The 26,767-nt window shown below is 44.2% G+C and overlaps 1 protein-coding gene across 1 annotated transcript; it reads left to right on the top strand.

Annotated features, from left to right (window-relative positions):
* Window positions 1–23,300: 23,300 nt before the first annotated feature.
* On the top strand, window positions 23,301–24,869 carry LOC120995315 (E3 ubiquitin/ISG15 ligase TRIM25-like). The gene has a single exon (XM_040424439.1). The coding sequence runs from the start codon at window positions 23,301–23,303 to the stop codon at window positions 24,867–24,869; it is 1,569 nt and encodes a 522-aa protein (XP_040280373.1).
* The last annotated feature ends 1,898 nt before the right edge of the window (window positions 24,870–26,767 follow it).

The following is a 26,767-nucleotide window of genomic DNA, read 5'->3' as shown; positions in this document are numbered from 1 at the left end:
GGTAGATGTCAAGTGCATTGACTTCTGCAGAGACCAAGCCTGGAATCTGCCTTTTGATGCAGCAGGAAACTCACTTCTTCAGGGAATACATCTGACTGTGTAAAATCCAGTGGCGAATATGCAGTTCGCAGCCCTGCAGGGTATTGCGATGGCAAGGTCACGGTTAATAGGCAAACGAGGGTTGCTCTTGGTTACTCACAGTTTATGAAAGACCCTGGGCAGGCGTACAGCAGTGATGGAGAGGCTGGCACAGGAGTCCTCTTGGGCACTCTCAATGTATAGGGACCAGGCCGGCGGTAGGTGAGGTGCCCTGGGTGTTGCAGGTTTAATGTGCCGGTGGCAAGGTCCCTTTAAGTTCGTGACGCCAGTGCCAGTAATGGTGGCACACCGATTTATAATAGGAATAATTGAGGAACACAATGTTGTGGTGAACCAAAACTTCCTTTTACTGGAAACAATCAACTATTTACAGTCTTTTGTTCAGTTCCATATGTCAGCAGCAGTCACAAGCAGGCTTATACAAATGGCAGGCACAATGTTCTTGCAAGATACTCAGAGGGTTAACACACTTACAGATCAGGCTGCACTTTTCCTCAGAAATCCTGTCTGTCTTTATCCCAAGGCCCGTACGCCCTATTGTTGGCTTTATCCTTGGTTAGGGAAACTTCCTCAGGTATATGTCCTTGCTTTCAAATAAATCCTTCTGCCCTTCAGCTCTCTTGTCTGGCTGGAATACTGGCTCTGCTCTGTTATGGGAACTTGGTTTGTCTCAGGAGGCAGACCCTTCTCCTGGTGGGGCAACTAGAAGCCTGGACTGTCTAGCTGCATGTCAGAACCTGGCCTTCAGCTCCTGCCTGGCTAAAGTGTCCACTCTGAACTGACTCTACACACCCTTTCCCTGGACAGGACCTGACTATATATATTAGGGGTTCCCTAGCTCCCTCTTCTGTCTAGGAGGAGGAACTGCACCCTAATACACAGATAAAGGAGGGATACACAGATAAAGCAGGGAAAATGCACATAAAACATAGCAATATACATGAAAATGTAATGTAAAATACAATGCCACTGTTTCACAGGAGGTGGAGAACAATGTGGCCCAATTGACCCTTGTGTAGTGCCCACCTTTACCTAGTGGGACACTACAAATGCAGAGACTGATGCCGGAATCTGCCTCTTAATGCAGCTGGAAACTCACTTCTTTGGTGAATACATCTGCCTATAGAAAGTCCGGTAATGTCAAGTCCAGTGGTTATTGCAGAGACCAATCCTGGAATCTGCCTTTCATGCAGCAGGAAACTCACTTCTTTAGTGAATACATCTGACTGCAGAAAGTCCGGTGGGTGAGTGCAGAGACCGAGCCCGGAATCTGCCTCTTGCTGAAGCACAGGTCATCTGATCCTGACATGGTGGCCACCATGTCGTTGACTTGTGGTAGAGTCATCACCTCCAGCTGTATCCCATATTCATTGCCAAGACACAGTGAGACCCCCGCTCTGGTACAATGATCTGCAGATACAAAAACTATAGCTAATTATGACTGAACATGGAACAGCGGAAAATTACATGTAAGTGACACACAATTTACTCCCGGTGACTGTGGATCATTGTAATCCCTTTAACTGTATTAAACTTGGACCCATGTTTATAACGGCGATACCAAGGCTTATCAATGTCATTGACTGTTATAGCTGTTATTCTTGTTCTGGGACCCACTGCTGTATCCAACATAAACAGAATACACCTTATAATCATAGGCTGATTTATTTTCATATAATTTTTAAAGGGTTTGGAGCTCATCTTTCCTGATACAAATCACCAAAACATACTTCCATGGTTAAAATTTTGGGAGCCATTGCTCGAGGTGATCTACATATCGAGGTCAATAGGAGCTCCCCCTAGTGGTGACTGCAGTGGTGACGGCAGTTGGAATTTTAGCATACTTTATGCCATGTATCAGGCAATTTGGATGATTTTCTAATGGCCACTGCTCTGCTCATCTTCGTGGAGAATCTAATCCCTAAATTATTCTGTGTCATCACTCTGGTGTCTCCAGAACTTGGCATCATGTCTGTTATTATTATGAGCTCCACATTATATTTTATGACTTCAGTAACAAGGGTCTTACCTTATTTAGGGATCTTTTTGGTTCTTGCGAGTGCTCATTTGCATATCACATAAACGTAGTTTTTCCTGCTTCTGGATGTCTAAAGAAAATAACAAAGGTACCATTAGAATCATGTATAGGTGTGCTACAGCGCCATGTAAGTGCTGTATATGGTCATATAGTGGTGACAGACTCCCTTTAAGACCAATAGTTTCTAGCAAGGGTCACTGGTGAAGATCAGGAGATGGTTTATACTGCACCTCATTTTGTCTCAGACCTCTGGTGATCCAATCTGTTGCAATTGCCTTCTTAACCCCACGCTGTTTTTATTTCCAGTGGTGACCAGTGGAAACCGCTGTGTCCAAGTTATACAGAAAAAAACAAATATCAAGAAGCAGAAAAATCACAAATCAATATACCCAATGAAGATACAAGGTCTTCTCATGGATGCGGTCCCTATAATCTGATATTCTGACACATGTTCCCAGGACACAACTGCCTGATAATCAGGTCTCTAGGACCAAGTTAAAATAATAAATTATCATACCCCCCTCATTAGTGGGTATAACTATAGATACAGCTAAGTTATGGGGATCATAAGCTAAAAGGCCAATGTTTGTGGGGTGTGATTATCCCGAACCTTTGGTGGTTGTCTAAGTACTTACTACACATACATATATTATCACATGAGAAGACATTATTATAATCAGTACATGAAGATAATCAAACTTAGAAAAGTCACTGGTTACTTACCGATGCCAACAAGTCTGTGGGTTCTAGAACTGTACCATGGGTCAGCGGTTGTAATCTGGGGTTGGCTCTACCCAACTGCAGCTTTGGTGACAGAGGATCCAGGTCTGTTTCGGTAATATCAGGCCGATTTTTTGGGCCCATCATAGACTCGACATGTCATGAAAGACATGGAGTCGCTAATTGACCTTTTTGGGAAAGCCTGTGATCCTGCCATTCTGTAGGCAGGATATTAGATGGTCTCTCATCACGTTGTGCTGGAAGATCGCTGTGGTTTCACCGTCATCTGCCAGAAACTCAAAGGCAAATGCTATGGCGAGCACCCCACAGTCATAGGTGTTTTTCTGTTGATTCACATTGAGAAATTTTAGATGTTTCAGGGGCTCATTGACTACTACACTCTAGCTGTTATTAATCTGCTTGCAAACAGATAGAGGCAAATTGCTGGTCTTGATGCTGTGGGCCACTAGGATGTCGCCATTTTAGAAACAGGTGGTCAGCCAGTGCACCCTATCTTCGCCGTAGTGGATTTTTACGGCTTTCTTTAGTACAGCGGTTCTCAACCTAGGGGTCGCGACCCCTTTGGGGGTCGATCGGCCCTTTCCGGGGGGTCGCCGGTGCTTGTTTTGCGGCTGAGTAACTCAGAAGATCCGATGGTATATTCTAACCCCCAGGCGTTCCCATGGTGACGGGGACGCTTGCCTGGGGGTTAGAATATACCATCGGATCTGAGTTTTACGAGCTCAGTGAGATCGTAAAAACTCAAATCCGATGGTATATTCTAACCCCCAGGCGTTCCCATGGTGACAGGGACGCTTGCCTGGGGGTTAGAATATACAGGGCCACGCCGCTCACAGCAGTATATTTATAAACTAATCAGTAACTACTTTAACTTTAATCATTGCTCATTGCTGAGCTCTTTACTTGGATTATAATTTATTTGGATATGGGATATCTTACTTTGTCTTAGCTCCGGTAATAGCAGGCAGTGCGGGGGGCGGCGCTCACTCACTGACGTCACGCGCCTGCTCCTCCCACTAGGCGGCGCAGGCGCGTGACGTCAGTGAGTGAGCGCCGCCCCCCGCACTACCTGCTATTACCGGAGCTAAGACAAAGTAAGATATCCCATATCCAAATAAATTATAATCCAAGTAAAGAGCTCAGCAATGAGCAATGATTAAAGTTAAAGTAGTTACTGATTAGTTTATAAATATACTGCTGTGAGCGTCGGGGAGGGAGATCTGTGGATGGCACTGTAGGGGGATCTGTGGATGGCAGTGCCATCCACAGATCCGCCTACTGTGCCATCCACAGATCCCCCCTCCCCTAAACAGTGCCATCCACAGATCTCCCCCCTAAACAGTGCCATTCACAGATCCCCCCTAAACAGTGCCATCCACAGATCCCCCCCTAAACAGTGCCATCCACAGATCCCCCCTCCCCTAAACAGTGCCATCATGGCAAATGGATGAGGTGAGTGCTTTTTTCATTTTTTTTTTGCAGAAGCAAACTGGTGGCACTAATGGGGGCATTATTCTAACTGGGGGCACTAATGGGGGGGGGGGGGCATTATTCTAACTGGGGGCACTAATGGGTGTCATTAGTCTAACTGGGGGCACTAATGGTTGGCATTATTCTTCCTGGGGGCACTAATGGTTGGCATTATTCTTCCTGGGGGCAGAAATGGGGGGCATTATTCTTTTCTGGGGGGCAGAAATGGGGGGCATTATTCTTTTCTGGGGGGCAGAAATGGGGGCATTATTCTTCCTGGGGACATAAATGGGGGACATTATTTATCCTGGGGGGCTCTAATGGGGGCATTATTCCTCTTGGGGGCACAAATGGGGGGGGGTCACTATTCTTCCTTTGGGGAACTAATGGGGGCATTATTAATTCTGTGCGGCACCAATGGGGGCATTAATATTACTATTGTGGACAGTATTAATTCTAGGGGGTGCTAATGGGGGCATTACTATTACTGGGAGCACTAATGGCGGCATTATTAATTATGGGTGGCACTAATGGGGGCATTAATATTATTGAGGGCACTAATGTGGGCAGTATTAATTCTGGGGGGCACTAATGGAGGCATTAATATTACTGGGGGCACTAATGTGGTCATTATTAATTCTGCATGTGTAAGGCCTCATGCACACGATCATTGTTTTGGTCCACATCCGAGCCGCAGTTTTGGCGGCTCGGATGCAGACCCATTTACTTCAATGGGGCTGCAAAAGATGCGCACAGCACTCCTTGTGCTGTCCGCATCTGTTGCTCCGTTCCGTGGCCCCGCAAAAAAATATATAACATGTCCTATTCTTGTCCGCGCTTTGCGGACAAGACTAGGCAGTTATATTAAATGCTGTCCGTGCCATTCCGCAAATAGCGGAACGCACACGGACGCCATCCATGTTTTGCGGATCCGTGATTTGCGGACCGCAAAACACACCATGGTCGTGTGCATGTAGCCTAAAGGTCCCGCCGATCCTGTCGTTTGTGCAGACATCTAAATTATAATTTCTGGACAGCAGATTGTGCTGTCTAAACAGCGATCTGCTGCCCAAAAACAATGCAGATGTATGAGGACGAGCAATCGCAATAGCTATCACTCATCCACACACTATGGAGGTGAAGCATCTCCACTTACCGTGCAGCCGACTGTCGGGAAGGAACGCTTTCTTCTGTACAATTGGCTGCTCCTCGGCTCATGTAAATGTGCCTTTAAAACAAAAAAGTTGCATGTTAGATTTTTAAAAGTTACATATTAGATTTACAAAGAAACATATACGAAATTTTGTGAAAAGGCGCACAAAGCAGACGAATAAAGGTACGCCACCCATGGAGTGGAGTAAAAATTTGAATGTTTTTACGCCTAATTCATGCTTATAAAATGCCCACCTACAGAAATAGGCTGAAAAAAGGCGCACAAAACAACGCCACCAGAATTAGTCAAAAACTGAAAATGGTCGAACAAGGCCTCCAAAACAAATGCACTTTCATTAGTAAATGTGCCTATAAAAATTAGACAGTCTAAAATAGGAAAAATTAGTCTAAATCAGACACAGATCACCATAATAAATGACCCCCAAAGACTGCCAAAAACACAAAAAATTTGACCAAAAAAGGCACGGACGATAATAAATGATCACCTGTAGTTGTAGCATTTTTTTGACAGCTTTTCCATATGCTTCTCTGCAGAACCAGAAAAATGCCAGAAAAATGCATGTCACTTAGGCCTATTGCACACGACCGTATGGCTCTTTCAGTATTTTGCGGTCCGCAAAAAACGGATCTGCAAAAAATACAAATGATGTCCGTATGCATTTAGTTTTTGCGTGCTGTCCGTATGCATTAGTGTGCTGTCCGCATCCGCTGCTCCGTTCCGTGGTCCGCAAAAAAAATATAACCTGTCCTATTCTTGTCCGCGCTTTGCGGACAAGAATAGGCAGTTATATTAAAGGCTGTCCGTGCCATTCCGCAAATTGCGGAACGCACACGGACGGCATCCATGTTTTGCGGATCCGAGATTTGCGGACCGCAAAACACACAACAGTCGTGTGCATGTAGCCTTAGGCCTCATGCACACAACCGTTTTTTTGGTCCGCATCTGAGCCCCAGTTTTTGTGACTCGGGTGCAGACCCATTCACTTCAATGGGGCCGCAAAAAATGCGGACAGCACTCCGTGTGCTGTCCGCATGTGTTGCTCCGTTCCGTGGCCCCGCAAAAAAAATATAACATGTCCTATTCTTGTCCGTTTTGCAGACAAGAATAGGGATTTCTACAATGGACCGCCCGTTCCGTTCCGCAAATTGCGGAAGGCATACAGGCGGCTTCTGTGTTTTACGGATCCCCAATTTCTGGACAGCAAAAAACGGAACGGTCGTGAGGCCTTAGTTGCACAAATTGAAATAAGACACAGGTCCATCAAGTTTAGGCCTCAACGGATGCGGACCTATTACCTTAAATGGGTCCGCAATCACGGAGATGCAGAACGGAAGCATGGATCGGAACCCTACGGAAGCACTATGGAGTGCTTCCGTGAGGTTTCTATCTGTGCCTCCGCACCGCAAAAAAATAGAACTTGTTCTGTTTTTTTTCGGTGCGGACGGATCACGGACCCATTCACGTTGAATGGGTCTCGATCTGTCCCGGCCGCTGCAAACTGTGGTCCCCAATGCACGGAACGTATGCACAACGTTCGTGTGCAAGAGGCCTTAAAGGGTTTCTATCATCAGAAATTCTGTTATGTAGCTGACTGACATTAGCGATGCGCTAATGTCAGCAGTACATAACAGTGTGTTTTATACATTTGTCCCTGCCGCCGTTCTTCTAAAAAACACACTTTTAAAATATGCTAATGAGCCTCTAGGTGCTATCAGGGTGTTGATTCAGCACCTAGAGGCTCCGTCTACTAACAATTTATCCCGCCCCGGTCCTCCGTTTAGCCCGCCCTGCTCCTCTTGAGTGACATCCGAGTTAGCTGGATCGCTGAAGAAATCCCGCACCTGCGGCATTCACTTCTGTATTTGGCACAGGCGCAGTGAGTGAAGGACCCGCTCCTGGTGGCGACTACGTCACAGTGAGGAATCCGGCACCAGGAGCGCGTCCTTCACTCACTGCGCCTGTGCCAAATACAGAAGTGGACGGCGCAGGCGCAGGATTTCTTCAGCGATCCAGCTAAGGCCTCATGCACACGACTGTTTTTCGGGTCCGCATCCGAGCCGCAGTTTTTGCGGCTCGGGTGCGGACCCATTCACTTCAATGGGGCCGCAAAAGATGCGGACAGCACTCCGTGTGCTGTCCGCATCCGTTGCTCCGTAACGAGGCCCCGCAAAAAAAATACAGCATGTCCTATTCTTGTCCGTTTTGCGGACAAGAATAGGCATGTCTACAATGGGCCGCCTGTTCCGTTCCGCAAATTGTGGAAGGCACACTGGCGGCTTCTGTTTTTTGCGGACCGCAAAAAAACGGCACGGTCGTGTGCATGCGGCCTAACTCAATCAGGAGGAGCGGGGCGGGATAAACGGAGGACCTGGGCGGGATAAAGGGTTAGTAGACCGAGCCTCTAGGACTAGGTGCTGAATCAACGCTCTGATAGCACCTAGAGGCTCATTAGCATATTTTAACAGTGTGTTTTTTAGGAGAACGGCGGCAGGGACAAAAGTAAAAAGCATACAGTTATGTAGTGCTGACATTAGCGCATCGCTAATGTCAGTCAGCTACAGAACAGAAATTCTGATGATAGAAACCCTTTAACCTGTAAAACCTAAAAGAATTCATGCCATGCCAAGTCAGCAATAAAGCGCAGAAAAATATGTGTGAAGGAAGCTTGAAACAAGGGGGGAGATTTATCAGAACTGGTGTGGATACCTGGCTTAGTTGCCCATAGCAACCAATCAGATTCCACCTTTTATTTTTCATAGCTCCATTGGAAAATGAAAGGTGGAATCTGATTGGTTGCTATGGGCAACTAAGCCAGTTTTCCTTTACATCACTCCCCCAATCTCCCCATAAATTTCCCCTAAGATCTTTGTTGACAAACAGAACTACGTCACTCCTGGAGTGGAGTAAAATATAAGACTCATTTTTCAACAAATTCATACTTAAAAACCAAAATAAATAGGCCATATTCACCCACACCATGAAATGTATGAGATTATCAGATCATGAGATTTAACAAACCTGGTGTAAAGGAAAACTATACTAAAATAGTCTCAAACCCCTTAATAAATGACCCCCAGTGTGAACACAGCCTAAACATTGAAATCATGTAGTAGCAGCTGCTGCCAATTAACAAATAGTCAAAAGGGCTGGAGTCCACCCAGCAGCCCTCGCTCTGTGGCACTGGGTACTAGAACATTGGATGTGCTGAGTGCCTATAGCAGTACTGCTGCCGAGCAACAATTCCCACAGGTAATGTCATTTTGATAAGTCTTTCCTTTTCATTTATTTGAGATCCTTTATCTGAAAGTGTCCCGCTAGGTCCTATAGTCTACTTTAGCTTAGTGGTCGTTAAGATGTCAACTTGTGAAGTCTTTTTGAATAAAAAAGTTTTTCAACTGAAAACAATGTGTAACCAATGACCACACTTGTAAGGCCCCATTCACACGTCCGCAATTTTGTTCTGCATTTTGCTAAACGGAATTGCGGACCCATTCATTTCTATGGGGCTGCCCTGATACGGAATTGTGGACCCGCACTTCTGGGTCCGCAATTCCGTTCCTGGAAAAAAATAGAATATGTCTTATTCTATTAGTGACGGCAATGTGCGGTATACAAAAAAACGGATCCGCAAAACACGCTACGGATATGTGAATGGAGCCTAAGGCTACCTGCACACGGATTTTTATTTTTTTTTGTGTGCAAATTTGATGTGGTTTTGCTACAGATCTCACCCTTGAAAAGGGTGAAGTCCACATGCTGCGGATTTGCACAGAGTGAAACCACAAAGCATGCATAAGATTTGTATAATCTCATACACTATGCCGGTACACTTTGCTCACGCACAAGACCGGAGCCTGTTTTGCGGAACCGAGCATCCTGCCCTCTATAGAATAGTCTTATCAACCCGCACAAAATATGGATCGTGTGCGGGGAAAAAAATACACTGTGTGCATGAGCATGCAGTTTATTTATAATTTTTTATTTTTTTTGCATGAGAATCCGTAATGTGTAGGTAGCAGAAAACTGTGGGGGTCATTTACAAAGACTTGCATTTTGTGCCGGTCTTTGCTTTCCCCTCTTCTGCTGTGCTGAACGATTTGGTTAATTTATGGCTTTTTAATATATTTTTAAAATTTTATGTGGTGTGTTTTTTTTTTTAAATATATATTATTTGGGGGAAAAAAACCTGCAAAACACTTTAAAAATATAATCGTGGTTCATTTACAAAGCCCAGCGTTTTACACCGGTTTTGGTTTCCCCTCTGCGCTGTTATCCTAAATTAGACCTGCCTCTAGCAATCCTTGCGTCTGGAGCGAAAACTACTCGAACCCCTGGATGGAATAGTTTTCACCAGGGCCGGACTGGGACAAAAAATAGGCCCGAGTATTTTTGACTGAGCAGCCCAATCGCATGACCCCCAACAGGCCCCACCTCCTTGCAGTCTAGGGGCGGAGCCAAAACCGGAAGCACAATTGAGGGGCAGGGCCAGCCACCAGTGAGATAGGAAGGCTTCAGCCAACACACAGACCTAGCAACAATATAGGAAGCTACAGAAAAGTCTTATAATATCCTCAGTGGATCTCAACCTCCCCATCCTCCACACCCTGTACAGGTCAGTGCCCCCGAAACAGCACTCGGTTCTCCAGCAACTCTGGCAAATACCACCAATTCCGTACACAGGCGAACCACAACACCACCTCACTGACCGCTTTTTCCTGGTCTGTCAAAGACAATACTCTATTGGCTGGGAAGTCTGCTGTGATACGCAATTTCCTCTCCAAATTGAAAGCTTTGTTGGTAGCAGAGAATGCTGACACTCAGGTGGATGCTTGCAGAATGTGGAGCTAGCATACAGGCAATAAAATGTTATCAGAGGCAGAGCAGACAGATGTAAACGAGCGCCGGTCTGTCAGGTACTGGTGCAGTATGCATCAGCCTGCTCAGATGACCAACGCTCGTTTACATCTGCCTGCTCGGCATCTGAGCAGGGCAATGAGAGGGAGGAGCTACCTCAACATGTGCATCGGGCATAGCGGCCGTGCCCGGGAATAGCGGCCGTGCCCGGCCGAACACAATCAGGCTAACCAGGGGTCAAGTCCTGGGAAAAAAAAGTGTGGGAACTCACCCAAGTGCACCGCGTGATGTGACAGCGCGCGGCGTTCGCAAAGGGCAGGGGAGGTCGGCTGGAGCAAGCAAGTACTGTATTTTTTGCCCTAATAGACCCACCGGCCCATAAGACGCAATTAAGTTTTACAGGGGGACAATAAGAAAAAAATATTTTTCATAACACCTCAGGTCAGACCCCCAATGTTATTCAGACCTCAGCTAACAGCCCCAATAAGATCCCCAATGTTAATAAGACCTCAGCTCAGACCCGAATATGAATGACCCCAATTAGACCTCAGATAAGAGCCCTGGTGCCTCATCAGCTCCCCCCCCCCCCCCCCCCGTGCCTCTCATCAGCTTCCCCCCCCCCGGTGCCTCTCATCAGCTCCCCCAATCATGTGTCAGTAAAAAAAACTAAGTATTGTATATAGTTAAAAAAAAAATAAAAAAATAATTAACACTTATACTTACCTCTTTGGAGCGATGCAGGCCTCTTCAGGCCTGTGTCCCGACTCAAGCGCTGTACGGCTCAGGCGCATCGCGCCGCCTACGCCGGCCTCTGATAGGCTGCCGGCCTAGTAGTGCCGGCAGCCTATCAGAGGAACAGGAAAGGGACACACCTCCCTGCCCTGCTCCTCCGCACAGCCTTCTGTTTGTATCGCTGTCCTGAGGACGGCGATACAAACAGATCACTATGGAGATGAGCGCTTCGCTTCCACAATGGAAGCGCTCATCTCAGTGCCTGCCCCGCCGCCGCTGCACACACTGCCGCTCGAGCCCTGAGGCGGCCTGGCCCACTGGGCAAATCCCCGGTCTGCCCTATGGCCAGTCCGGCCCTAGTTTTCACTCCTCTTTTACCACTGTTTCTGGGCGTAATAGATGGTAAGTTTGTTGGGGCTGAAGTCCCGAGTGTCAAGGACAGCGCAAAAATGCCAAAAATGCAACAATAACACCAAAAAGTGGCGTGACATTCTTAATAAATTACTTTTTTTTTCTCAAAATATAGCGCCTTTATCTTTTAATATACTGGTACACTAAAATATAGTATTTAAAGGAGTTCCTTGTCTTGTACTGTGTTTTTTTTACATATAATGGGGATAATTTATCAAACAGGTATAAGGGAAAACTGGCTTAGTTGTCCATAGCAACCAATCAGATTCCACTTTTCATTTTCCAAAGGAGCTCTGAAAAATTAAAGCTTGAATCTGATTGGTTGCTATTGGCAACTAAGCCAGTTTTTCCCCAGACGCCTCCACAGTGGTAGTTACATGAGGAGTCCCTGCCTCCCGAAGGACAGGAAACCATGTGGAAGCCTCCTCCCTTTTACCTACTTCAGTTTGTTTCCTGTCCTCACGGTATGCGTGGAAGTCCTTCTCATCACGTCCGCAACAGCCTGGATTCTGTTACCCCGTCAGGGGGGGCTCTTGCAGGGAACAGGATTGCGGGGCTGCATATTGCCGCCCTCCCTAGTTCCTTGGCGCAAGCCCTACTTTGTAGGCAGCCCGGGCTTCTCCACGTGGGGATCGCGCTGGATCCTTCTCATCATGAGACTTCAGACTAGATTCTCCTTGGGCAAGAGAATCTGTTTCTCGCACAGATGGCTAAGAACCGGATATTTGGGGCAGAAGAACTATCTCATGGTGCCACTAGCGTGCAGTTCGCAGTGTTCCTGCAGTATGTCTGCATCTGGTGATGCCGCTGACACCCCTCGCAGGTCTGAGGATACTTGTTCAGCCCTTAGCCTGATAATGTAGTGTCTCACTAGGTAAAGGTGGGCACTGCACAAAAGGGGTTAATGTGTTGTTATTACCTGTAATGTTATATGTATGCATTTCCCTGTGTTAGCTGGGTGTCAGGCCTGTCGGGGTGTAGTTTGGCCTCCCAGACGTTAGAGGGAGATAGAGAGAGATATATATATATATATATATCTACCTACCCAGACAGGGGAGTAGTAGTTCATTCCAGGGGACTAGAGGAGTTACTTGAAGCTCCTGAGGCTAGGATTAGCTCAGTAGAGACACCCCAGTCGCAGGACAGCACCTCCTGGGAGAAACCTGCAGTTACCCTCAAGCCGAGTAAGGACAATACCAGGTCAGATAAGTACCCTGATGGGCAGAGGTCCTATAAAGTAAAGCAAGCGCCAATACTGGAGGAAGGATTTATATACCAAGGATTAAAGCCAGCATTTAGGCATCCGGGCCTTGGGATCCAGCCAGCTAGAATAGCTGAAGGGAATAGAGCAGCATTGTACTGTAAAGCATCAACCGTTGTGCCCTCCAAGTATCTTGCATGATTAATACCTGCCACTATTTAAAGTCTACCTGCTTGTGAAGTATTCAAGGGACGGCATTATCATCACTATCAACTGTAACTGTATGTACAAAGTTGGACTGTTCACCAAGTAAAGCAACGTTTGGTTTATCCACTGAGTACTCAGTTATTCCTCCTATAAATCGGTGTGCCACCGTTACAGGCACTGGCGTCACGAATCCAACAGGGACCTTGCCCCAGGCACTAAAAATACCTGTAACATCCAGGGCACCTCATCCACCATCAGGCCTGGTCCCTATATACAGAGTGTGCCCCAGAGGAACTGTGTCTACCTCTCCTTCACTGCCGCATGCCTGCCCAGGGTTCTCCAATACAGTGAGCAACCCTCGATTGCCTATAACCGTGACCTCGCTTCGCTATACCCTGCAGGTCTGGCGTGCTGCAATAAGCCTTCTCCATATACATTTATGTATATATCACCCAGGGTGTTGTGTGCAGTTTTTATCCCCTAAAGGGGTTCATGGACGTAGATCCTGCATAGTATCTTACCCTATATCAAATCTGTTTTTAGGATAAAGAATTGGCAACTAAATCAGCAGCAATAGAATCAAAGAAAAAGTGTGGTATCTGCAAAAAATAGCTCTACCTTCTCACTATAGAAAACCATTATGCTCCAAATGTACTGAAAAAGTTGGATCAGAGGAGACACCAGGTCCTTGATTATAGAGGAAGTTAACTGTGCAATATATGTAAGATTGCCTACTGTGTCGCCTCTTCAGTCCACCGAGTACTGCTATACCTGACGTATCAGGGGATATGCACTTAGATGATGAAGTGTTTTCTGAGCCAGACTCAGATTCTTCTGAATACGTTTCTGGTTGATCCCTTTATGTACCTAAAGAAACTGCCTCGTTATTGAAAACCGTAAGGCCTCCTGTGCGTTCCGTATCACGGATGTGGACCCATTCACTTCAATGGGTCCGCAAATGCGGAGATGCGGAACGGAAGCACGAAATGGAAACCCACGGAAGCACTACGGAGTGCTTCCGTGGGGTTTCGTCCCGTACTTCCGTTCCGCAAAAAGATAAAACGTTTCCTATGTTTTGCGGATCGCGGGCCCATTAAAGTGAATGGGTCCATGATCCGCTGCGGCTGCCCCGCGGTCGGGGTTCGTGCATTGTCGTAGCAATACTACGCGCCACTACGTAGTAACAACGTAGCAATACTGTTGAATTTCTGACCAAATGCTGACCGAGTGAAGGTGGATGCTCCAGACAGGATTTTTTTTTTTTTTTTTTGTGGGTTATTGTTCTGACTGATCAGAGGAAGGGCAAAATAATCAGTGACGTCAACACAACCTTGCTGCTGACACCCTCTCCACTCTGTCTGGGGGGCTCTACTTGTATAAGCGTTTAATAGAACAGGTTCTGTAGACATCTATGTGGAATCAGTGAATTAGTGTGTGCTCTTTCACGCTATAGTAGGATCTTGGGCCTCTGCACGGTTCTTTATACCTGGCGCTAACATTGACCTATTAGGCCTCCTTTCTTTTCAATGTTATAAGGGAAAATATTAATGATCGGGTCCCCATCCCGATCGTCTCCTAGCAACCATGCGTGAAAATCGCACCGCATCCGCACTTGCTTGTGGATGCTTGCGATTTTCACGCAGCCCCATTCACTTCTATAGGGCCTGCGTTGTGTGAAAAACGCAAAAAGTAGAGCATGCTGCAATTTTCACGCAACGCACAAGTGACGCGTGAAAATCACCGCTCATGTGCACATCCCCATTTCGCCTCACGCATTGCACCCGCGCGGAAATCTCGTCTGTGTGAAAGAGGCCTTAGGCTGAGTTCATACTTGAGTTATTTGGTCAGTTTTGGCCCCGTGACTGCTTGAATAAATTAAGTGTGCAGTGATTCAGAGAGCAACACCTGTCATCTACAGGAACCAGATTTTTTCAGAAAGTTTGGCAAACTGGCCGAATTGAATTTTTGAGAAATTGGCTCATCTCTAATGACAGCAATTGGTATAACAATATTTCATCCTTATTGTAGTACGCATTAAAAAAAATATATAAAATGTGTAAAAGAATAAAATAAAAAGTGTGCAAAGGCGTCGTGTTCAAAATAGTTGTGTAAATATTCAAATATCCCCTAATGCTTGTGTCAATATCAAAATGTCAAGCTTATATTTTAGGTGTTAGGGAAAAGAAGGAAAGTCTCTCTTTAAAAGCGTAATTGCCAAGTATAGAGTGATGCAATGTAACATCCTGTTACTTTACTGCCTAGAGGAGTTGATCAGCAGTTCAAATGTATCATCCCAGGTCTGTATTTCTCCTGCTTTCAGCACTTCAGTTCCGGGCTGCAACCTCTGGCTTTGCTATGCTCACTTCTCCCGACATCCCAGGTGGTTGGGGAGTTGGTCTCTGATCAGCTTGAAAGATTAGCGGTATACCTGCAGACTCAATAGATATAGGATTTCTCTGTATGTGCTGATAATGAAGGTAGCAGTAAATTTGGATCCAAACTTATATTCTTATCCAAGTCGCATGTTAAAGCCAGATTTTTACACCAAACGCGTTTTGGAGCAATACTTGCTCCTTCAGTGGTTTGTTATGTATATAAGAAATCCAGTCAATCCTAAACTTTTTATAGTATCCTCTTCTGGAGGGGAGGTACATCCCTCATGTTGTGAGAACTGCGGATAACCTATACCAAAGCGCCAAATTTGGGTTCGAAAATCGCACCGACAATAAAAAATATAAAAAAGAAAATAACAGGAGTGAAATCTAGCTGGCTTTCTGTAATATTTTAGATGTGGAAGGCGCAATGGCTGTAAAATTAAATTTCCCAAACAAATTACTACTGTATGCTCAACACGTAATTCAACTTCCCAACAAATTAATGAATGCCTGACATGCAATACGTCAGATGTCATATAGCCCATGTCAGAAACAGTATATAGGTAGAACAAAAAGACCATTAAAGAAAAGAGTAGCCGAACATATTACCAACATTAAAAACTGATTCGAACAACACTCTGTATTGAAAATCACTTTAAAGAGCAACACAATAGTGATCCATCTTTACTTACTTTTGTTGCTTTTCAGAAAGTTAATACAGTGGAGAGGAGGCAACCATGTCTAGAATTGAATCCAGAAAAATATTTGAATTTGACATCATGCGACCTGGAGGCCTCAATGCAGACATAGAATTGTTCGGTTTCATGTAGATTCTGAGTGGTTGCCCTTCGGAGACAGGAGATCTCGGTCAGGCTGTATCGCCAGCACCTTGATGTCCTCTCTTTCTGGGAGGCCACCATCCCTAAGCTGCATTCCAACCCTCTAAGGTCCTCATCTAAGGAAGAAAAGAGATGGGGTGGGGGGAGGGGAAAGAGTGTTTATTAAAAATTTTGAAAACCTGAAATACAAAATGGCAAAAGGAGAAGAAAAAAAAAAATCTTAAGTAAAGAAACAAAAAGGAAATGAAAATAATAAGGGGAAAATATGTTCACTATTGTGTTTGAACAGTTGGGTCCAATATGAATGAAACCATCATAAAATTGTAATCTGACCAAAATGCATGAAAAGACATCAAAAACGCACGTGCCCCCCTCGTGTTCTCGTGTTTATGTATTGTCCATGTATACTTCTAAACAGAAATGAAATGTTGAATATTTGAAGTAGAGAACAATTTGAGACTGTACATGATGACTAGGTGTTGTGGTGCTAAACCGGTGTATGCAAGGTGATGCATGATGGGGTTAATGTGAGGCACAGGTCCAACCATTCTATGTGCCTCATAATAACCTTGTCAAGTATCAATTTCCTTGCATAATGGGCAACATGGTGTTAATGAGTGAGGTACATGAAGTTACTTGCTATTAATGTTATTGGCGCATAATTTTAGGAATTTGGTCCAGCATTTGCCTCACATTAAGGCCTCATGCACACGACCGTTTTATTCAGTGTCCGTTGCGCCGTTTTTTGATTTTCTGTGGACCCATTGATTTTCAATGGGTCCGTTAAACTCGGCTAATGCACAGTTTGCCATCTGCGTCCGTGATCCGTGGTTCCAGTCCATCAAAAAAAAATACCTGTCCTATTATTTTCGCGAAAAATGGTTTGTGGACCCATTTAAGTCAATGGGACTGCTAAAAAATGCGAAAGGGAAACACAAGATTCTCATCCGCGTCCGTTTTTTTTTCCCCTATCGTTTGGCAAACCTGTCAGACTTTTTTTTACATTCCTTTATGTCTAGTGGTCCTCCAAAAATAAAGGAAGACGCACGGAAACAAAAAACGGAAACGGATCACTGAACAGAACCCCATTTTGCGGAACGGAACACAACAACGGTCGTGTGCATGAGGCCTAATAAGTCTCAGACAATTGAACTATTACTAATAGTAAGTGACCTCGAAAATCAACTGGCAGCACCCCAATGCTATTGTAAAACTTAGGCTACATTCACACGTCAGTATTTTTCTATAATCCGATTTTCTGTCCGTTTTTTGCGGATCTGTTGTTCCTGAAAATGTTTCCGTATATCATCCGTTTTTTGCGGATCCGCAAAAAACGGAAACATGTATAAATTTCAATAAGCAAATAAAGTTGTTTGGATTTCTTTAAAAAAAAAAAAAAAAAAATTAAAATGTAATTTCCAGGAACGGATTCCGTATAAATCGGATGACATCCGTATGTCATCCGTTTTTTGCGGATCCATTGACTTTGTATTGTACCAGGATCCGATTTTTCAGGAAAAGAATAGGACATGTTTTATATTTAAACGGACATGCGGAACGGAACAACGGAAACTGACAGCACCCATTGAAAATGAATGGGTCCAGATCTGTTCCAGAAAAAACGGAACAGATCAAGAAAGAAAAAACGGACGTGTGAATGGACCCTTAGGGTGTGTTTACATGGATTTTTCTTTTTTTTTTGGCTTAACATATATTTAAAGAATTTAGTGATATTCTTTTTAATTTTACATGTCACTATCTATAGATAAACAAAAACTATAAATTCCTGCAGTTTTCGCACTGACCACGAAGAATAGGCGTCACTTCATAGGCTGGGTTCACACCTGAGCGCATTCTAAGCGCTGTTTACAGGCGTTATCGGGCGTTTTTGAGGCGTATTTTGGGGCGTTTTTGTATTTTGGAAACGCGCGTCGTATGCGCGTTCTTGCTATTCACCAGAGGCGTACAATGAAAAACAGAGGTGTTACGCAAGACAATACGCCCCAAAGAAGCTCCTGTACTTCTTGGGGTGTAGGGCGTTTTACAGCGTGTTCGTACGCGCTGTAAAACGCTCAGGTGACAACCATGCCCATAGGGAAACATTGGTTTTTGCCTGTTGAGCGTTTTACAGCGCGTAGGAATGCGATGTAAAACGCTCAGGTGTGAACCTAGCCTTAGTCTGTACAGATCACTTTACTGCAGATACCTTTTATCTATACACAGAGGTGATATCACTACAGACAGGATTAGAATGACATAAAACAAGATCCACCATTCACAATACTGTAGGTGATTGTCAAATCTTTTCTATTCTTCCCTTGTTCAATGACCTCTGCACAGGTCACAGAGCATGCCCAGAAAACTCTCCCATAGAAGTCAGTGAGGTACCTCCTGATCATTGTGTCTATGGCCCATGGGGCTGCCATAAGGCCTCTTTCACACGGGCGTCATCAGCATGTTTGGTACCCAAACCCGAACTTCACAGAAGTTTGGGTTAGGTGTTGTGTAGATTGTATTATTTCCCCTTATAACATGGTTATAAGGGAAAATAATATCATTCTTAATACAGAATGCATAGTACAATAGGGCTGGAGGGGTTAAAAAAAAAAAAATAATATATAATTTAACTCGCCTTAATCCACTTGTTTGGGCAGCCTGGCTTCTATTCTGTCTTCATCTTTGCTGTGCAGTAGGAAAAGGACCTGTGGTGACGTCACTGCACTCATCACATGGTCCATCACATGATCCATCAACATGTAATAAGGGAAAATAATCTAATGATCGGGTCCCCATCCCGATCGTCTCCTAACAACTGTGCATGAAAATCGCACCGCACCCGCACTTGTTAGCAATTTTCACGCAGCCCCATTCACTTCTATGGGGCCTGCGTTGCGTGAAAAACGCATAAAGTAGAGCATGCTGTGATTTTCACGCAACGCACAAGTGATGCGTGAAAATCACTGCTCATGTGCACAGCCCCATAGAAATGAATGGGTCCGGATTCAGTGCGGGTGCAATGCGTTCACCTCATGCATTGCACCAGCGCGGAAATCTTGCCTGTGTGAAAGAGGTCTAAAGCAAATACACTGCTCAAAAAATAAAGGGAACACAAAAATAACACATCCTAGATCTGAGTTAATTAAATATTCTTCTGAAATACTTTGTTCTTTACATAGTTGAATGTGCTGACAACAAAATCACACAAAAATAAAAAAATGAAAATCACTTTTTTTTTAACCCATGGAGGTCTGGATTTGGAGTCACACTCAAAATTAAAGTGGAAAAACACACTACAGGCTGTTCCAACTTTGATGTAGTGTCCTTAAACAAGTCAAAATGAGGCTCAGTAGTGTGTGTGGCCTCCACGTGCCTGTATGACCTCCCTACAACGCCTGTGCATGCTCCTGATGAGGTGGCGGACGGTCTCCTGAGGGATCTCCTCCCAGACCTGGACTAAAGCATCTGCCAACTCCTGGACAGTCTGTGGTGCAACGTGACGTTGGTGGATAGAGCGAGACATGATGTCCCAGATGTGCTCAATTGGATTCAGGTCTGGGCAACAGGCGGGCCAGTCCATAGCATCAATGCCTTCATCTTGCAGGAACTGCTGACACACTCAAACCACATGAGGTCTAGCATTGTCTTGCATTAGGAGGAACCCAGGGCCAACCGCACCAGCATATGTTCTCACAAGGGGTCTGAGGATCTCATCTCGGTACCTAATGGCAGTCGGGCTACCTCTGGCGAGCACATGGAGGGCTGTGCGGCCCTCCAAAGAAATGCCACCCCACGCCATTACTGACCCAATGCCAAAACTGTCATGCTGGCATTGCTGGAGGATGTTGCAGGCAGCAGAACGTTCTCCACGGCGTCTCCAGACTCTGTCACATGTGCTCATTGTGAACCTGCTTTCATCTGTGAAGAGCACAGGGAGCCAGTGGCGAATTTGCCAATCTTGGTGTTCTCTGGCAAATGCCAAACGTCCTGCATGGTGTTGGGCTGTAAGCACAGCCCCCACCTGTGGACGTCGGGCCATCATATCACCCTCATGGAGTCTGTTTCTGACCGTTTGAGCAGACACATGCACATTTGTGGCCTGCTGGAGGTCATTTTGCAGGGCTCTGGCAGTGCTCCTCCTGTTCCTCCTTGCACAAAGGCGGAGGTAGCGGTCCTGCTGCTGGGTTGTTGGCCTCCTCCACGTCTCCTGATGTACTGGCCTGTCTCCTGGTAGCACCTCCATGCTCTGGACACTACGCTGACACAGCAAACCTTCTTGCCACAGCTCGCATTGATGTGCCATCCTGGATAAGCTGCACTACCTGAGCCACTTGTGTGGGTTGTAGACTCCGTCTCATGCTACCACTAGAGTGAAAGCACCGCCAGCATTCAAAAGTGACCAAAACATCAGCCAGGAAGCATAGGAACTGAGAAGTGGTCTGTGATCACCACCTGCAGAACCATTCCTTTATTGGGGGTGTCTTGCTAATTGCCTTTAATTTCCACCTGTTGTCTATCCCATTTGCACAACAGCATGTGAAATTGATTGTCACTCAGTGTGCTTCCTAAGTGGTGGACAGTTTGATTTCACAGAAGTGTGATTGACTTGGAGTTACATTGTGTTGTTTAAGTGTTCCCTTTATTTTTTTGAGCTGTGTGTGTGTGTGTGTGTGTGTGTGTATATGTATGTGTGTGTATATGTGTGTATGTATATATATATATATATATATATATATATATATATATATATATATATATATATATATATTCTCTCAAGTTTGGACACACCTTCTCATTCAAAGTTTTTTTTCTTTATTTTCATGACTATGAAAATTGGAGATTCACACTGAAGGCATCAAAACTATGAATTGGCACATGTGGAATTATATACATAACAAACAAGTGTGAAACAACTGAAAATATGTCATATTCTAGGTTCTTCAAAGTAGCCACCTTTTGCTTTGATTACTGCTTTGCACACTCTTGGCATTCTCTTGATGAGCTTCAAGAGGTAGTCCCCTGAAATGGTTTTCACTTCACAGGTGTGCCCTGTCAGGTTTAATAAGTGGGATTTCTTGCCTTATAAATGGGGTTGGGACCATCAGTTGCGTTGAGGAGAAGTCAGGTGGATACACAGCTGATAGTCCTACTGAATAGACTGTTAGCTGCTTTTTTCTTGCCATAATACAAATTCTAAGTAAAGAAAAACGAGTGGTCATCATTACTTTAAGAAATGAAGGTAAGTCAGTCAGCCGAAAAATTGGGAAAACTTTTGAAAGTAAGGGCTATTTGACCATGAAGGAGAGTGATGGGGTGCTGCGCCAGATAAGGCTACTTTCACACTAGCGTCGGGGCTCCGTTTGAAGGGTCTCACAAGCGGCCCCGAACGCATCCGTCCAGCTACCAATGCATTCTGAGTGGATGCGGATCTGCTCAGAATGCATCAGTCTGGCAGCGTTCATCCTCCGCTCAGCAGGCGGACACCTGAACGCTGCTTGCAGCGTTCGGGTGTCCGCCTGGCCGTGCGGAGGCAAACGGATCCATCCAGACTTACAATGTAAGTCAATGGGGACGGATCAGTTTGAATTTGACACTATATGGCTCAATTTTCAAACGGATCCGTCCCCCATTGACTTTCAATGTAAAGTCTGGACGGATCCGTCTGAAGCTACTTTCACACTTAGATTTTTTTCTACAATATAATGCAGACGGATCCGTTCTGAACGGATCCCAAGTCTGCATTATATGAGCGGATCCGTCTGGGCAGACCCCAGACGGATCCGCTCTGAACGCAAGTGTGAAAGTAGCCTTACCTGGCCAACAGTCACCAGACCTGAACACAATCGAGATGGTTTGGGGTGAGCTGGACCGCAGAGTGAAGGCAAAAGGGCCAACAAGTGCTAAGCATCTCTGGGAACTCCTTCAAGACTGTTGGAAGACCATTTCAGGGGACTACCTGCTGAAGCTCATCAAGAGAATGCCAAGAGTGTGCAAAGCAGTAATCAAAGCAAAAGGTGGCTACTTTGAAGAACCTAGAATATGGCATATTTTCAGTTGTTTCACACTTATTTGTTATGTATATAATTCCACATGTGTTAATTCATAGTTTTGATGCTTTCATAGTCATGAAAATTTGAATGAGAAGGTGTGTCCAAACTTTTGGTGTGTATGATATATATATATTACACTATAAAACATATAACTGTTTTAAACTACCTATTTTGGCCTCTTGTTCCCATAAAACTCAGCTCTCAGTGGAGTGAATGTCTCTTCAGCTCCTGTCTTTGGTTAATGATTCTAGCAGCAGGAGCTGGGGGAATTCCCAGATAGGCTGTCTGGCTGGCATTGGTCTAGACTTCAACTATATCTCAAATGACCTCACAGTACATGTCAACGTTTACTATTTTAGCAAACTAATTGATGGTCCAATTGGACATAAATACGTCTTTGGATTATGTACTGTTTTTTCAAAAATAAAACGTTACATTTATTTTTAAAACCGTTTTCATAACTTATCACTATCTATACATAGACACTACATAGTTTTAATCAGTCTCAGTGGTGCGGGCAGCTCTATTTTATTATCTGTCACTTATAGTTCACAACTACAGTTTTTTGCCACATTTGGTTATGGCCTGTATTTGCTTATAACACTTATCTGTTGTCGCCTGTACAGCTGTATATTTACTCCTCTGATGAGATTCCCTCACTGCCACTATAGGGTCTAGACTTCTGCCCCGTGACAACAGAATAATATTATGCTTTCTGTTTCTGCTGTGTCACTGAGCTTACCTTACACTACAAAATGAATCTTAAAGGCATATTATCTTTTTCTGCTTCTGTGAACACAAAATATAACTGTTATGACATCCAAAACATGTCAAAGTAAATAACTTTCCTTTTGCCTTTAGCACATAAACATAGGAACTGTATTAGGGCTATTGGCAGGTTTAGCTGTATACACATATAAGCTATACCAGCAACCTAGGACAAGTCCTAGCTGGTCAGCTACAGAGGGAGGAGACACTATAGTGTTTGAGATCTTTAATTGGGAGCTTAGACATTCCAGGGTTTGTTTTGGACTATTATTGGTGTGTCCTGTATTATAACTTTTTTTTTTTTTTTTTTTTTTTTTTTTTTTTTCCCCTCATCAGGCACACACATGGCTTCTTCTGGATTAAGTCATGAACTGAGTTGCTCAATCTGCCTCAGCTTATACACAGATCCTGTAATGCTAAGCTGTGGCCATAACTTCTGTGAAATATGTATTACTATTTCATTGGAAAAACAGGGGAAACCCGGGATGTACTCTTGTCCTGAATGTAGAGCTGAGTTCAAAACTCGTCCTGTCCTGCAGAAGAACCTGAAGCTGGGTAATATAGTTGAACATTATTGCTCTAATCCTAAACAAGCAGAAGGAACCAAGATCTACTGTACATACTGTGTGACTTCTCTGGCAACGGCTGAAAAAACCTGCCTACACTGTGAAGCCTCACTTTGCCAACTTCATCTGAAGAGTCACAGTAAGTCGGCTAATCACATCTTAATTGAACCAACTGCTTCTCTAGAGGACCAAAAATGTCCCGACCATAACATGTTGATTAAGTATTTTTGCACCGATGATAAGTCTTTGTTGTGTGCCTTGTGTAGTGTCAAGGAAAAGCACCAAAATCATAAAGTAGAACTTCTCAGTGAAGCTGGTGAGAAAAAGAGATTAAACTTATGGGGTTCAATAAAGAAGTTAAATTCACAAACTGAGGAGATCGAAAATCTATTCTGGAAGCTGGATGAATGCAAGAAATACAATCGAGAAAAGTCATTTCTCTTAAAAGACAGAGTCTCTGCTCTTTTCCGAGGCCTCCGAGAAGAACTGAACTTAATGGAAAATAAAGTGGTGGATGAAATTGCCAATCGGGAAGAGATGATTTCCAGCAACCATTCTCAACAAATTCAAAGACTTGACAAAGAAATGAATGAGCTGCACAAGAAAAAGCTTCAGATTCAAGAAATCTGTAAAATTCCAGATCATTTAACTCTCCTCAAGCAAACTGGTATTAATGTAGATAATGAACTCTTCTCTAGACCCACAATTTACGCAGAAACATTGGATGAGGAAATTATTATTGTTACCTTGCTCCGATCTTTATGTAGTTTTTCAGAGTTTATTACAGAAATGAAGAAAAAGTGTGACTTTAATGTGGAAGATTCTACTGATCTAATCCTGAATGTTAATACAGCAGACCCTAATCTTGCACTGTCCCATGATTTCAAAGAGGTAATGTATTCTTCCAGGCAAAAACTTCGACCCCATCTTCCTGAGAGATTCTATACACAGCAAGTATTAAGCACTAAAAAAATTTGTACAGGAAAACATTATTGGGAAGTCAAAGTCTTTGATGATGGAAACTGGTCTCTAGGTGTCACCTATAATAGCATAAAGAGAAGTGGCCATACATCGCGTATGGGTACCAATCACAAGTCCTGGTGCATAAGCTGGTACGATCCATTTGATGAGATGTATGCAGAACATGATTATGAACGAGAAGAGATAGATGACTATAACTTGACACATGAAATCGGAATATACTTGGATTATGATGAGGGAGTGGTATCTTTTTATGAACTGACTGATCCAATCAGTCACTTGCACACATTCAATGATTTCTTTACAGAACCTCTTTATGCTGCCATTTTTGTGGAGCGATTAGCTGCAATTAGAATCTGTAGATAGACTATGACTGTCAAAGCCTGTTAAACTTTGTAAGGGTGGCATCACACAAGTTTTCATTTAAAAAAATTTTTGGGTCACGGCTAGAAGTAGCTTGGAAGTTAATGAGAAATGTTGAAGGGGTTGTCTCATTTTGAACAATGGGGGCATATCACTAGAATATGCCCCATTGTCTTATAGGTGCGGGTCCCACCGTTGGGACCCGTACCTATTTTGAGAACGGAGCCCCGCAAGTGAAGGAGGGTGCACTGTTCATGCCCAGCCGCCCCTCTATTCATTTTCTATGGGGCTGGCGAAAATAGCTGAGAGCTGGCTGAGCTATTTCTGTCAGCCCCATAGAAATGAATGGGAGCCGCGCATGCGCAGTACACTCCCATTCACTTCTATGGGGAGCTGGCTTGGTGGTGGACGGACCAGACACCACCTTGCTGGGCTCCGTTCTCGATGTAGGTGCGGGTTCCAGCAGTAGGACAATGGGGGCATAGTCTAGCAATATGCCCCTATTGTCCATGATGAGAATCCCCTTTAAGGAAGGTCGTGTATTGTGTTTGTTTTTTTTTTTTTTCTTCTCTACTGGATCAGTTACCGACTTTGGTTCAATAAAACTGCCACAAAAAAGACAAGCTTTAAGCTAGGTTTTAAAAAAATGTTTGTGTAATAAAAGGTTTGATAAATTGGCATAATTGTATTAAGTGTAATAATAAAGATTTCTTTTTTTTTTACTGCATTATTTATTGCTTTTTATTTTTTTTCAATCCGCTCAACTCTTCTTGCCAACTTATGTTTTCCTGATACTTATTCTTTCCTACTATACTAAAAGCAAAAAAAAAACCACTTTAGTGGCAGAAATTAATTTTCTAGAATAAAACGGCAGATTATATTATGGGAAGTTTGGGCAACTGCCTGAGGGTCATGGAGAGCCCATATGGTCAATAAATTTATGGAAATTGAGGTCCGGTTGCATTTTTGTATGCAATAAATTGTGGCATAAACCATGACAGCTTTGTGCAATGATCTCTTAATTAGGAGAGACTGTACATCTACAAAGGATCTAAAGGCCCTATTGGACAGGACAATAATCAGGCAAATTGAGGATAAGTGTTCATAGGAATGCTTGTTCACGATAATTGGCTCATAATCAAGAAATTAACTAATGAATCAGCACATGCTCGTTCATTGGCTGACGAGCATCTTTTATCAGCAGCACATTCCTGTTTTAATCGGGGATGTACTGCTGATAATGAATAAAACAAAATAAGGGAGCAATGAATCTTTCCTCTGGCATTCTGTTTGCATTGGCCTGTGTAATCAGTCCAGGGCAAATGAGAGCAATTGATGCTTTATTATCAATCGCAGCTCGCCCTGCCTGTACATCAGTGTAATACCACCTTAAAGAGGACCTTTCACTAGTTTAAAAACTAACTATATCAGTGGGCAGAGCGGGACTCCCAGGCTATGAGCTGTGCGCTATGATTGGCCAGCGCTGCAGCAAGGGACAACCCTAATACAAAAACTCTGCCCTGTGCAAAAGAGGGAGCTGCACACACCGGAGCCTATACCGGGCGAACGGAGCGGCGCCCAGACATACTAGTAAGTGCAGGGGGACCACTGGGTGCCGCTCTGCCCACTGCTATAGTTAGTTTTTAAACTAGTGAAAGGTCCTCTTTAAGCCTGTGTTTTCTGCTGCAGTATAGTGGATCAGATTTAAACAAATCTCATTCACGTGCTGCATGAAAAATCCACTTGGAAGAAATTAACCCGCAGTGCAGAATTTAAATATATTGTCAGCTGATATCGGCAGCTAAAGCACATGCAACATGCCAGTCCGCAGGGGTAGAACACGTGAAGTGCATGGTGGGCCGGAATGTGCATACAGTTCAGTTACTTGCGGTTTAGCAGTC

This window comes from Bufo bufo, chromosome 3 (assembly GCF_905171765.1).
Source record: "Bufo bufo chromosome 3, aBufBuf1.1, whole genome shotgun sequence".
Taxonomy (NCBI): domain Eukaryota; kingdom Metazoa; phylum Chordata; class Amphibia; order Anura; family Bufonidae; genus Bufo; species Bufo bufo.
This window is presented reverse-complemented; position numbering and strand designations above follow the sequence as displayed.

Coding starts and splice junctions, on each gene's coding strand:
- LOC120995315 (XM_040424439.1), top strand. CDS start 23,301: ATGGCTTCTTCTGGATTAAGTCATGAACTGAGTTGCTCAATCTGCCTC.